A 14,067-nucleotide genomic window follows, 5' to 3' on the forward strand; every position below is an offset into this window, starting at 1 on the left:
CCGGGAAACTCATGAATATTCATGTATGCTCCGCCCACTGAAACCGAAAATCTCGGAAACCGAAAATCTCGTAACACCGGCGTTCCAAAAAACGCGACGTAAATTAAACTTGTAAAAAAAAAATAAAAAAAAAACGTCTGGAGACACTGCGTTTTTAACCCAATTCCACTGCCCGCGTTCTGTGAGAATGACCCGTTAAAATTTTCTTGAAAATGTAATGACTTCATTCATCCATTCAAATATATAGAAAAACAACTTCATTTTAATAAGTTTAAACAAACAGACTTCCATTTTTTGAATGTGATCACAGACATTTGGAGCCCATTGTAGCCTATATGCAATTGCAGGTGGAACTTTATCCGTGCACGTTTGCCCTAAGAACTACAGGCGACCGTGACAACATGACCATTTCAGCTCACATAGCTAAGTGTTGCGTGCATTTGAAATTATAGAGTGTATTGACGCTGCAGTGGACGCATGCACTCGCCAACGTTGCTCAACAAGTTAACGTTTGGAATAATGAAATGATGTCACATCCGCTGTGAAGGTCTCCTTGGTAGTGCTGGCTCTCGCGCGCAGTCTGCTGAATCCTTATGCGTGTGCGGTCGTAACTTTGGACAGCGCGCGCTCAGTATTGGCTGCACGCTGGAGCTCGCGCGGCGGAGCAGCACGGTAATGAATGTAGATCTATTCGCCCTGTTCTGTTCGGGCATCATCTGCCACGCCGAGGACGCGATATTAACGCCAGAAAAGTGCGATAGAGCCGTGACAGCATGATCCTTCTGTTCGGTGCATTAAATCCCCTGCTTTTCCTCATTGTCTTCGGACTGTATCCAGCCATGGTAAGTTGATGTGATGAGTTGCAAGCTAAAACATTTCAGGATAATGCATTTCTTAATTTTTGTTTCTCTTTGTGAGTATATCTGAAACTGACTACATATGCTTTAGTGGGAAATAAATGATTTATTATTTTAAATTATAGCAAGTTGCCTACTGCCGCTTCAAAGATGTAATTTGGTATAGAATTGTTTAACATAATTTCATAGGGTCCTCAACACTGGAGTCCTCAGTATTATGCATCATATAATACATGATATGTACGTGTTGTAGGAAAATAAATCTATTGCATCTGAGGTCCACAGATAATAAACTTTGGTTTATTCAAGCATGAATGAAGCACCATTTGTCTTTCCAGATGTTTTCCAGTTTTGCTAGGAATGCATTAGTGAGTTACAAATAGATAAAGTGACATGCAGCAGATATTTATACGCATTGGAAATGTGAATTTTGTAGATCATTTATTTACATTGTCATCAGTGTGGATTCATAAGATGCATACTTATGATTTCACCAGCCAGTGAATATAATGGTTTAATGCTAAATTCTAGTCCACTGCCCAGCACAGTAAATAAGCAAAATAACCTGTCACTGAAAAAATGATAGAGGAAGCAATATAAAGCAATATTATTAATTAAATAAAATGTTTAAAGGTATTAATCAAATGGGCTCCACAAAAGTGAATAATCAAAATGAGCAACTGCAGAGAACAGAAAAAAAAAATCTGTTGTTGCAAAACAACTTCCACTTTAATGAATAGTATTAAACATTTTTAATTAGATTGATTAACTAAGAATATTTTTGAAAATGCTGTGTCAGATGATAAGCAAACTGTTTCCTTTGTTGAAAATCCCAGTGCTTGTCTAATGACAACATCACATGAATACTCATCACATAACGTGACAAAAAAATGTGCATTGAGTTCTTAAAATGTAATGCACAGATGAAACAAGACAAGGTAACAACAATCTGATCATTTTAAATGCAAACAGATGCACAAACCAACAAGTGACAACAACATCAACAACAGCGTAAATAAAACTGCCAAACGGTTAGAAAATGCAACCATAATTATTCACGCCCAATGCACCCTGGGAAGGGGACGAATGGGACTGAACGGAAATGCATGTAAATTTACTGATTTTTTTAAAGCAGTTATCTCTTTTCATGCAGCGTTTTCAAATAAAACTGCATGACATTTTCATTTAAAGATACTTCTGCTAAAAAAAAATCCCCATGAGGAGATGTAAAAAGTGCTAAAATGAGTGTGTTGATGTGCTTCAGCTGTTTAGTCATAGGTGAACAGAAGCTGTCCACACTGCCGTGGTGCTGAAATGAACTAATCACATACAGACATTTGTCTGCATGGACTAGACAGTGAATTGCGTTTAGTCGGAACCATTTGTTTAACCAATGAACAACTATGCTAGTAGTTCTATGCTGGCTTTTTGACCTCATAGAAATTCTTCAAAATGTCAAAAGGTCCATAAATAAACACTCACACAAAAGAAAATTGCAAATCCCCCATAGACCCCAGCAAGAGGGTGTTTGAGCTGTTTGACTATGAAACTGAATGGACGTTAGCTTAATGGGCTACTAATTACATTGTTGTTGCTTGTGGGATGAGTGATTCATGATGATTAATTTGACTTGCTGAAATGCGCTTTTTTATGGTGACAAATCGCATTACACACCTACGGGATACAGCTTTCTAATGTTGGTAAAGGGATCCATAATAATACAAACCTTCACCTCATTTAACATTCAGAGTTTAGTTTTATAGCAGGACAGTTTTTGTATGAGTTTGAATGGAAAAGTCAATTCAGTCATGTATTGATCCAATGTCATTATGTTTCTTAATGTGGTGCTGTGAATCAGGGTTATTACAGTTCACAAAAAACTAAAAAAATAAACATTTGCATTACTTGAAATAAAATAAAATAAAATAAAATATACAAAAACATTTTATTTCAGCCAGTTTCTGAGGAAAAAATTGGTCATTTTCATTTAGTTTAATAACTAATAATAACTAATAACTAAAACAGAAATAGTAATTAATTAAAACTATATTGACATATTAAATAATAATAATAATAAAAATGATAAAAACACAACAAAATGACAAACTTTAAAATAAAAACAAAATACAACAATAAAAACTAATTAAAATGATAATTAAAACTATACTGTATCTCAATGATACTAAAATAACAGTTGTGAATATTTTTCACTATCTGACCCAGAATACAATCAAAATATTGATGTAGCCTATATGTGACATTCATAAAAGATATCCAGAGCATAGATGACTTTATGAAATCCCAAGAGATATGTTTGCTGACTATCTACTTTTCTAATCCGAACATTACGAACAACAATGAATGAATGAAAGTCACCGCATACACATGTATTTTCATTTACCTTAGCAGTACCGATAACCGTAGTACACACGTATGATGAATGAAATAAACCATCATACCCGTACAATAAATAACAAATCTGCTATGCACGAACACTGCCACACCCTCACTTTTTACTCTACAGATTTATCGCTGAGACTTTATAAAGATGGCTGATAATGAATGAAAGCCTTTTTTATCTTTCTATGCCTCGCTAGCTTTCAGAAGTGTACTCAGATATAGAGGTCAGAGCACAAGAAAGCAAGAGTAAGCAAGCCACAGAAAGGGAGAAAGAAAAAATAATTGTCATTTCTGTAAGCAGCAGGCTAAGCCTTTTAATTTTCAAACAGGTGTTGTTGATACCAGCACTTGATGAAAAGCATGGCAGAGCCAAATACTAGTGAGAACAAAATATTAGAGGACTGTTTTCTATGCTTTGTATTTAATTATCACAGTACAAATATCAGACATGAACCCCTGCATTTGCTAGTGTGTGAGCAGCACACACACAAATGTACAACTTTACAAATTTTTTCCCCAACAAACTTTTTCAAATGAACTATTTGAATTTAGTCATAACAGTCACTTTTAAAAACATGATTTCCACTATCAGGACAGAAATGGGAGTCCATTTAAAAGACATGATCATCAGTACCTGGATGGTCATTGTATATTCCTCCATGCTCTGTAGTGATATATTCTGTTTTTCAAACCTCTCTCTCTGTCTGGATGGCATGTCCGATTTGTTTTCATCAACTTTAATGGAAATGGACATGAATGTCATACTCTGTGTGACTGTAAAAAAATCCATCATTTTATAACTGAAGTGCTTTGTTGAGATACTGCTGATGTTGTAATGTAAGGTACGTGTATAACTGCCTTACGCTGCATTTACCATAAATTACTCTATTTCAGAAAATACTGCAATGCAAAATAGAAGCAATTTCACTACTGGTTTAGACAGGCTGTCAGTCTGTGCATTAGTGGTGGGGATTTTTCAGTCGCTCTGTATGCAAGTTATATAGTTTTGCCAGTAGGTGGTGACATGTGATCGCCTTTGTGCCTTCAACCACTTTGTGCAAAACAATGGTTAATTCAGGAACGGAACTATAGTGGCTGTCTTTATGAGCAAGTCACCATTTACTCAAACAAATTCATTCAGGAATGAAGCAAGATTGCCTTTATGAGTCATTGAATTATACCCTTAACCAATTCATTCAAAAAACACCAATTCATGTAGAAACAGGAGTAGTGGCCATCTTTATGAGCGAATCAATCGATTCACTCAACTGATTTGTTCAAAATACCAGTTCATTCAGGACTGAAAGATGTGACGGTCTTTATGAGTGAGTCATCATTCATTCAACTGATTCATTCAAAACTTGAACTCATTTAGGAATGAAACTAGTGGCTGTCTTTATGAAGGAGTCACCATTCTCTCAACTGATTCATTCCAAAAAACACCATTCAGAAACCAAACTAGTGGGTGCCTTTATGAACGAGTCACCATTCATGCGAGTCATTGAATTATACACTTAACCAATTAATTAAAAAAACACTAATGTTTGAATGAAACAAGCAGCCGTCTTTGTAATGAATTTACTCAACTGATTTATTCAAAACTGATTAATTCAGGATCAAAACAAGTGACTATCTTTATATGTAAGTCATTGAATCAATAATGTACAGATTTGTTAAAAAACAAATTCATTCAGGAAATAAACTAGTGGCCTTCTTTATGAGTGAGTTATTATTCATTCACCTGATTCTTAAAGGGGTCATATGATGCTGCTAAAAAGAACATTATTACATTCATTCAGAAACGGAAAAAAAAAATCAGTCATTCAGTTAATTCATTTGATTCGTTCAACAATAATGATTTAAGTAATGCTCCTGTGTGTTGCTTAGGCTTCATTTGTAACTGTTTTGTTGGCGGAGCAAAAATCTACAAGTAACTGGCAATTTTGTGTCTAAAATGTAAGTTACTCAGTATTAACGTCTTGTTAATTGAACTGTTGTATAACAGCAATGTCAAACTTGCAAAAAAAATCATAAATGGAGAAGAGAATGTTTTTTAAGAAATTGAAAATATGTACCAGTGGTAGAAAAAAAAGAAGAAGCGGAGGCAGTCAAGGATGGCAGCAGTAAAATCAGTGTCTGCACATGCATGTATGACATGGGATGCCTCTGTCCTCAGCTTATCTTTTTGTCCTCTCAAGTGAATCCTCAAAACCTCCCTATAGTTTTCCATCCTGTCTTTTTGCTATCCCAATTCTTTCTTCCTGTATTGTTTTTGTTTATTTTTTAAGCCCTGCTTGTATTTGTGGATCCGTTGAGTGCACAGTTACACGTCTCGCATATCAACTCTCAGACTCAACTGTACAAATTATACATCAAAGCTGGGGAATTGGATCAGTTACAGTGCAAGTGGATTAGAGCGAGAGAACACTGGCATTATTGTGACTGACAGGGACACGCCCACTTTATGATGTCACAGGCACTCGGGTCCAGTATTTCCAATAGATAAAAGCAGGTTTATGATTTGGCCTCCTTGGCTTTTCAGTCCACCTAAGCGATTTATTTCATTCATCTCCTTAAAAACTGCTGTCTGGGGGTAATTGCACGCCTGATTGACTGTTGTAGTCCGCAAAAACAAGCCTTTAACAGTTAGCAAGGCCTTTGCATGCTTCATATAAAGACAACCGTGGGTTTTAGCATTCGCGCCGTAGCCTTGTTGTTAAAGGTGATCTAAAGGCTGCACAAGAAAAATAATTTAAAATGACATTCCTCTGAATTCACTCAGTGGATAAAATCTGTCATATTTATTTACCTGCCTACAGCACAATAAAATAAATGAATTCAATTATAAGTAAAAGGGACAGTTCACAACAAAAAATTCAGTCAGTTTCTCGCCCTCATGTCAGTCCAGACCGGTATGACTTTTTCCACCATAGCTTAAAAGTTTTCAAGCTTCAAAAAGCATGCAACAGCACCATAAAATCAGTCCATATGACTTATGTGAAATATCTAGGGCCCTATTTTAACGATCTAAGCGCATGGTCTAAAGCGCACGACGCAGGTGCACTCAGGGCATGTCCAAATCCACTTTTGCTACGGGAAAACAGTCGGCGCACCCGGGCGCGTGGTCTAAACGGGTTGTCCCTATTCTCTTAAAGGGGTCATATGATGCGATTTCAAGTGTTCCTTTCTCTTTGGAGTGTTACAAGCTGTTTGTGAATAGATAAGATCCCTAAAGTTGCAAAAAAAAATACTTTGTTTGGCCTTCCAAAAGAGGACACGACTAGAAATCAGTGGTTAAGTTGTATTTACAACAACACACCTCTTTTTTAGACCAGCACGTCCATGGGCACACAAATGGGCGCAAATGCATTTGCCATTTACACAACGGGGCGCAGGACGGGAAAATGAGAACTGCGTGGGGCTGAAACTAGCAAAAACACTTGCGCCGCGCCTTGCGCTGCATTGCTCCGGGTATATGATAGGGCCCCTAGTCTTTTGAAGTCATACTGTATGATGGCTTTGTGCAACAAATAGATGGAAATTCACTGAAAATCTTGACATCTGCCCTAGTTTTCCTTGGTATTTTCATGAAAAGTAGCAATGTCCAATCCATAAACAAATAATTTTTTGATTTGGATCTTTTCGATGAAATACCTGATCCAGTTTAATTAGGAATCAAACTAACATGTTAACTGATATGGTCATAACATTAATTGTTGGTGAAGATTACAAGTAAATAATAATTCCAAATGTATTATTATTGGTGGTAATATTAATAATGCTAAAAATAATTATCACTTTTATTAGTAGTAGTAATGATAATAATTTATTCATTCATTATTTATTCAGTAAATAATACATGTAAATTCCTGTCTGCATTTTGCCCAGAGCTACTGTACAATTTAAGAAGACTTTGGAATAAGGTGAAAATGGCATATTGACCTCTCCAAAGTACTTTTAAGTTGCTTTTCTGTGCTTTTTGAGGCATTAATGTCCCTGTTCTTTGTAACTGCATGGAAAAGACTATGGAAAACAGTCTTCTCTTTCAAGCAGAAGAGTGGCATAATGTCAAAGTCATATCATATTGTTTTGGAAAGACATCAGGATGAGTGAATGATGACAGAATTGTCATTTTTTTGGGGTGAACTAGTCTTTTAAAGTGTATGTGTGTGTGTCTCTGCAGACGATTGGTCCCAAGGAAGGATGGCAGGTGTATAGTTCGGCACAGGATGCTGACGGACGCTGTATCTGCACTGTGGTCGCACCGGAACAAAACCTCTGCTCCAGGGATGCCAAGAGCAGACAGCTCCGACAGCTGCTGGAGAAGGTCTCATGCATAAACACACACATTTTACCGTGCTTCTTTATTTTTTTGATGTATAATATATATTTCAATCACACAGTATACTGGAGAAAAATATTTGTAGTATATACATACATTACCATTCAAAAGCTTCTTTTTAAAGAAATAGCAAAAAATAAAATACATCAAGTGACAGTAAATACTTTTAAATTAAAACCAAAAAAATTCTAGGCTATTTCAAATAAATGCTGTTCTTTTGAACTTTCTATTTATTAAAGAATCCTGAAAAAAATGTATCATGGTTTCCACAAAATGACTAAGCAGCACAACTTTTTCCAGCATTGATAATAAATGTTTCTTGAGCAGTAAATCAACATATTAGAATGACTTCTGAAGGATCATGTAACACTGAAGACTAGATTAATGGTGCTGAAAATTCAGGTTTTACAGGAATAAATTACATTATATAACTTACTATAAAAGAAAGTTCTTTTAAATTTTAATATTTTAAATTATTACTGTTTTACTGTATTTTTGATCAAATAAATGCAGCCTCTTTGAGCAAAAGATGCTTCTTACTGACCAAAATTTTGACTGACCTCGAACTTTTGAACGGTATAGTGCATATATAGACACAATGAATCAAACTTACAACTCTAATGCGTTATTTGCAACTGAATGCTTAAGATATTTAATGCTATTAGAATATTTGTCTTAATCTTCTCATACTCCTGAAAGGGTGAAAAAACTAGCCTACTGGGACGGTCTTTTGGAAACTTACAGCCAGATTTACTAACAGCTTGCGCCAACGCAATCCGTCTTTTGGCATTAAAACAGTACTGTCAGGATTTAAGACGTGCAGTGAAGAATTAGCGCTGAAAAGGCATGGACACGGTTATTTTTGCACCTGACCTTATTGAATATGCATTTGGAGGAGTTTCCCTTTCAGATGCATAATTTATGGGAGGAGAGTATTAAAATGAATCACGCAACGTCATTTACTAATGTTTGCGCTAGTCAAATGACTGGTATTTGCGCCATTATTTAACACCCCAAAAAAAGCAGGCAGTAATTTGAGCTGCTCTTGGTAGATTGCCCTGGTAATTATGGAAATGATCTGGCTGCATCTGTGTTCTTAAATGTGTGCATTGGTAGTAAATCACCCACAGAATTTTCCCTTCCCAATGGCGCTTTTATGGAATTGTGCTCTAACGCTAATTTGCCCTGTTTAGTAAATATGGCCCTTAATGGCCTAAAAAAACAACACATTAAAATCATGATATTCACATAGTTTCTTAGTTTTATATTGCTAGCACATGCATTGCGAAAATAATTTGCATATTCAAAATATCGCAAAGCCTAGTAATAGCACAGGATTTTTTCTCATGAAGCATTTCTTCATGCTTTCTGTTCTTTCTTTCAACACACACAGGCATCATTTGGCTAGTATATATTGTGTGGACAACTAATGTACTGTTTTGCCTTCAGGAGCTACTGTAGCCTGCCACTAATACTGACATACACACACACACACTTGTCCTTTCTCTCAGTCTTTCAGTCACACATTACATATTCCCCTCCTCCATCAGTTTTTATCCTCTTTTATCAGTCTCATTCCCAATTAGGACCTTTAAACACACATGCACACAAGTTAAAAAAAGCGCTGATAGATGCTTCAACTGTGTTCGCAAGAGGCTGATTTTATGCAGGTCATTAATACCTGATTTTATGATAAATGATACATGCCTCAATCCAGCGGGAGCCTGACTGCCGTTAATATTGATATGTACATTTATTAACGCCTCCATTTTCCCTATAGCCTGAAAAGAAAGTCGGGGCCCACAGAGGACGCATCTCATTCATGATTCATGGACTTCTGCTTTTCTCGCGCCCCAGTCAAGGTAGCTAATCAGACCATTTGACGGGGACAAACACAGTGAGATTGGAGCGACTGTTTAGGGTTTTTTTTTTTTTTTATCAGCCCCTTTTTAAAGATTTATTCATTGTAGTCAGTTTATCCATAACTTATGCACAGAAATGTGTCTTTGGAAAGTGCTTCCAAAGGTGGAATGGATAGATCACAAAAATAATAAATTAATCGACTCACCCTCATCACGCCCAAATAACGTATTGTTTTTCATAAAAATGGTGACCAGTTGCTGTCAAGGAACAAAACAAACAAAAAAGTACCATTAATTGAAAATGTCTATGGATAATTGTTTACTGGTACAAAAGTGCAAATATCATGGATTAATTTACATCTACAATTCAGTTCAAATGTTTGGCGACAGTACAAAAGAGGTGTCTTATGTTCACCAAGGCTGCATTTATTTAATCAAAAATACAATAAAAACATTAAAATTGTGAAATATTATTACGATTTAAAATACCTGCTCTCTGTTTTAATATTTTTAAAAATGTAATTTATTCCTGTGATGGCAAAGCTGGATTTTCAGCATGATTACTCCAGTCTTTAGAGTCACATTATCCTTCAGAAATCATTCTAATACTGATTTGCTGCTCAATAAACATTGCTTATTATTAGCAATGTTGAAATCGGTTATGCTGTTTATTTCTAGTTTTGTCTAACTTCCTGACTTGCAGGTGCAGAATATGTCTCAATCAATTGAAGTCCTGAATCTGCGCACGCTGCGCGATTTCCAGTATGTCATGAAAATGGAAAATCAAATGAAAGGGTTACGGACCAAGTTCCGGCAAATTGAAGAGGACAGGAAAACTATAATGGCTAGAAACTTTAAGGTATGCTTTTATTGGGTTACAAAAGACCTGCTGCTGGAAATGCAAACATCAGCATTAGCCATGAATATTGCATGTGTTATGTCAAATGGTGAAATATATGTATAATAGAATTTCACTATAACTACATAATGGAATGCGTTTTATGGCTAAACATTGTTTATTGGGAGCAATGTGTGAAGCGTAACAACATCTGTGTGGGTGTGTGTCTACAGGAGCTGAAAGATCGTATGGATGAACTCCAGCCATTGATTCCTGTGCTAGAGCAGTACAAAACAGATGCTAAGCTGATCTCTCAGTTCAAAGAGGAAATCAGGAATCTGTCTGCCGTGCTGACGGGCATCCAGGAGGAGCTGGGAGCTTATGACTACGAGCAGCTCTATCAGAGAGTGCTCAGCCTGGACAGTCGCCTACGAAACTGCATGAGCAAACTCAGTAAGTATAATCCACAGCTATGCACAGTTAAAGCATTTTTTCTACTAGTTTTAGTTCATTTTGAAAGCACATTTAAAGATACATTGGTATATCAAAACCTCTATATTTAACTGACATCTGCTATGATAGACTGAAATTTTTGGTTAATGACCAACAAGCCTAATTTGAATTCAGGCTCACCTGCTCCAATGAGTTTCTTAAGGGGTTTTGACATCTAGCTCATTTAAATACAGCTAGATGAAGGTGGAGGTGAAGCAATGTAAATAAAATTCAGGGTTTGAACTGTAGTTGGACTGTTTTTAACATGACAGGCTATCTTTAAAATGCTACATTCAGGGCATGCAGGATGCTCAAAAAATGATGAGATGGGTCAAAACAGCCAAAGGCATCTGTCTGAATGTTTATGGCTGTAGTGACAGTGCTTCAAAACTATTACAATTCAGCTGACCAAAAGTACTATAAAAGCAGTAATATTGTGAAATATTATTATAATTTAAAATAACTGTTTTCTGTTTTACTTTATTTTATAATGTAATTTATTCCTGTGATGGCAAAACTGAATTATTAGCAACCATTATTGCAGTCTTTAGTGTCACATGATCCTTTGGAAATCATTCTAATATGCTGATTTGCTGCTTAAGAAACATTTCCTATTGTTATAAACGTTGAAAACAGTTGTGCTGCTTGATATTTTTAGGGTTCTTTAATGTCTTAGTGATCAATTTAATGCATCTTTGCAGAATCTTTTACAAAAATCATATGTAAACAGCACTGGATGTAAAAATCTTTTTCTTTTTCCAAAAGAAAAAACATCCTGTTTTTCCTTTTCCCCTTGATTTATAGCGCAGTGTACATTAATAAGCGAAATTCATTTTGCTTAAAGTACATTACAGTACAGCCTGCAAAATAAAGACACAAAGTGATGTCTCAGTTAAAAAATAAAATATCCTGCTCAAAGCAAAATACAAAAATCACAGATTTACCTCCAACCTCTGTTTTTCTGTATTGGAGGTTTAATTATTTCTTTGCAATTAAATAACAATGTGTTTTCAGCGGTCCTCAAATAACACCTGTGATTCTGAAGATGAAGTGCTAAAAAGCCTTACAGTATTAATAAGTTGGTTAGGCAAATTCAACAGATGTTCCAATATGTTATTAATATCTCTGATAATTACATCCTAGCGTTGGGGGTTGGATGCACTAAGCTAGTACATCATTAAGAGTTGCTGTTGTTTTTCACATGCACCGAAAGCAACAGTCTTTAGAAAGCATGAAATTGCTTCTATGAAAACAGCCGTTTGAAAAATAGGAGATGATTATATTTAAATAAAGAATATTCATTTTTTTTCCAGCATGTGGGAAATTAATGAAAATCACCGGCCCTGTGACTATAAAGACATCTGGAACGCGGTTTGGCGCATGGATGACTGACCCTCTTGCATCTCCAAGAAATAACCGGGTGAGTTCTGAAGTGGGCGGCACTACGTTCTTCAGTCTGATGAATGTTCTGCCATATACCTGATTAATCTTCTTCCTCCCCAGGATGACTTACACCCACTTTCCACCAGGTGTAAAATAATTTAGTGCGCCGCTCATCTACATACTTTAATCTCACTCTGTCATATTCCAACAGGTTTGGTATATGGACACTTACACCAACAGCAAGGTGGTTCGAGAGTACAAAAACATCGCAGACTTCATCTCCGGCCTGGAATCAAGAACCTATTACCTTCCCTTTAAATGGGCTGGAACCAACCATGTTGTCTACAATGGCTCTCTATACTACAACAAGGAGCAGAGCAACATCATTGTCAAATACAGCTTCGAGACCGGACGGGTTCTCGCCCAACGTGCTTTGGAGTACGCCGGATTCCACAACGTCTACCCCTACACCTGGGGAGGCTTCTCAGACATCGACCTGATGGCGGACGAGCTGGGTTTGTGGGCTGTATACGCCACCAACCAGAATGCAGGAAACATTGTGATTTCTCAGTTAGAACCGCAGACGCTAGAAGTTCTCCAGACGTGGAACACGGAATACTCCAAAAGGAACGCAGGCGAGTCCTTCATGATCTGCGGCACGCTCTACATCACCAATTCCCACCTGACCGGAGCCAAGGTGTATTATTCGTACAACACAAAGACCTCGACGTATGAGTACATGGACATCCCGTTCCACAACCAGTACTTTCACATCTCCATGCTCGACTACAACGCTCAAGAACGGGCGCTTTACGCCTGGAACAATGGACATCAGGTCATTTTCAACGTCACGCTTTTTCATGTCATCAAAACCGAAGACGACTCCTAATGGACTTAAAGGATAAAAGAAAGAAGGACAATTCCGTTTTAATTTCTGCTGTTATTTTCTACTCGCTTATGGTTCTTTTCCCAAAGTTAATGAGATATATTGCCTTCACCATTGACTGCAGTTTGAGTCAAGCATCGTCTCGCCGTGACTGATGACACATGAAGACTTGATGATCCAATGCCATTACAAACAGAACGATTTGAAGTTCTTTTATTCATCTGCTCATAGCTGCTCTGAAAGTTAGGCCTTACTTGCGATATTTCACAACGTGAGCCGCAGACGGATTGCTCTACTGCATGAATGTCTGATTCTTTCGCCATTTGTTATCCGTTCCGTGGTCTTTCTATATATCAGAAATTCCATTTTCTTATATAGTGGCGTGTTTTTGGCAACTTTGGTTTCTCCAGACTCTCCTGGTAATCTAATGTTGTGTCAAGTTTAGTTGTAAAAACTGTAGAGCCCTGAATATGAACCTATGTAAACGATTGTAACATTCATTGTCACTGTGAGAGGAAATCTTTTATATTAAATCTAGAACAAAACAATAAATCAACTCGAACGAAGCCACAAATCTACATCCATAAATGTAAACAACAGAACAGAAAAGGGCCGTGTGTGACACAGAGCAATTTCGTCAGGATTCAGTCTGGGTTATAATGAGGTCATTTGCTGATGATTGTGACAAGCCCGACTGCAGGTGCATTCACATTCATTTACGGGCAGCCGTTCTTACTTGATGACTTTGAATGCTGTCATTTGGCATTTTCAATCAAGATCAAGGGCACAGGAGCTGGGAGGGGATGATTCCAACTCCTCTCTGCAATTTCCTCTCCCTTCATGTCTGTGTCAAGCCTCCCTGTCTGCTAGGGCACTGGGAATTTAAATGCACTTTTACCGCCATCAATTCAGCGCTGGGAATAGATCACCCACAGGGATTTACTACTGCTGTTTCCTCTCATCACATCCAGTGCATCTCTTATGAATATTTCTTGCAACATAGTCTT

The 14,067-nt window shown here is 36.9% G+C and overlaps 1 protein-coding gene across 1 annotated transcript in view; it reads left to right on the plus strand.

Annotated features, from left to right (window-relative positions):
* Positions 1–13,618, plus strand: part of LOC107757701 (noelin-3-like) — a 26,427-nt gene extending 12,809 nt beyond the window's left edge. Inside the window, exons 2-7 of the mRNA XM_016575255.1 lie at positions 666–842; positions 7,441–7,584; positions 10,165–10,320; positions 10,533–10,752; positions 12,105–12,211; positions 12,386–13,618. Coding sequence (XP_016430741.1) covers positions 774–842; positions 7,441–7,584; positions 10,165–10,320; positions 10,533–10,752; positions 12,105–12,211; positions 12,386–13,063 — 1,374 coding nt within the window. The 5' untranslated portion in view covers positions 666–773 and the 3' untranslated portion in view covers positions 13,064–13,618. The remainder of the gene's footprint in view (positions 1–665; positions 843–7,440; positions 7,585–10,164; positions 10,321–10,532; positions 10,753–12,104; positions 12,212–12,385) is intronic.
* The last annotated feature ends 449 nt before the right edge of the window (positions 13,619–14,067 follow it).

This window comes from Sinocyclocheilus rhinocerous, unplaced genomic scaffold (genome assembly GCF_001515625.1).
Source record: "Sinocyclocheilus rhinocerous isolate Xijiao unplaced genomic scaffold, SAMN03320098_v1.1 scaffold1374, whole genome shotgun sequence".
NCBI classification, from domain to species: domain Eukaryota; kingdom Metazoa; phylum Chordata; class Actinopteri; order Cypriniformes; family Cyprinidae; genus Sinocyclocheilus; species Sinocyclocheilus rhinocerous.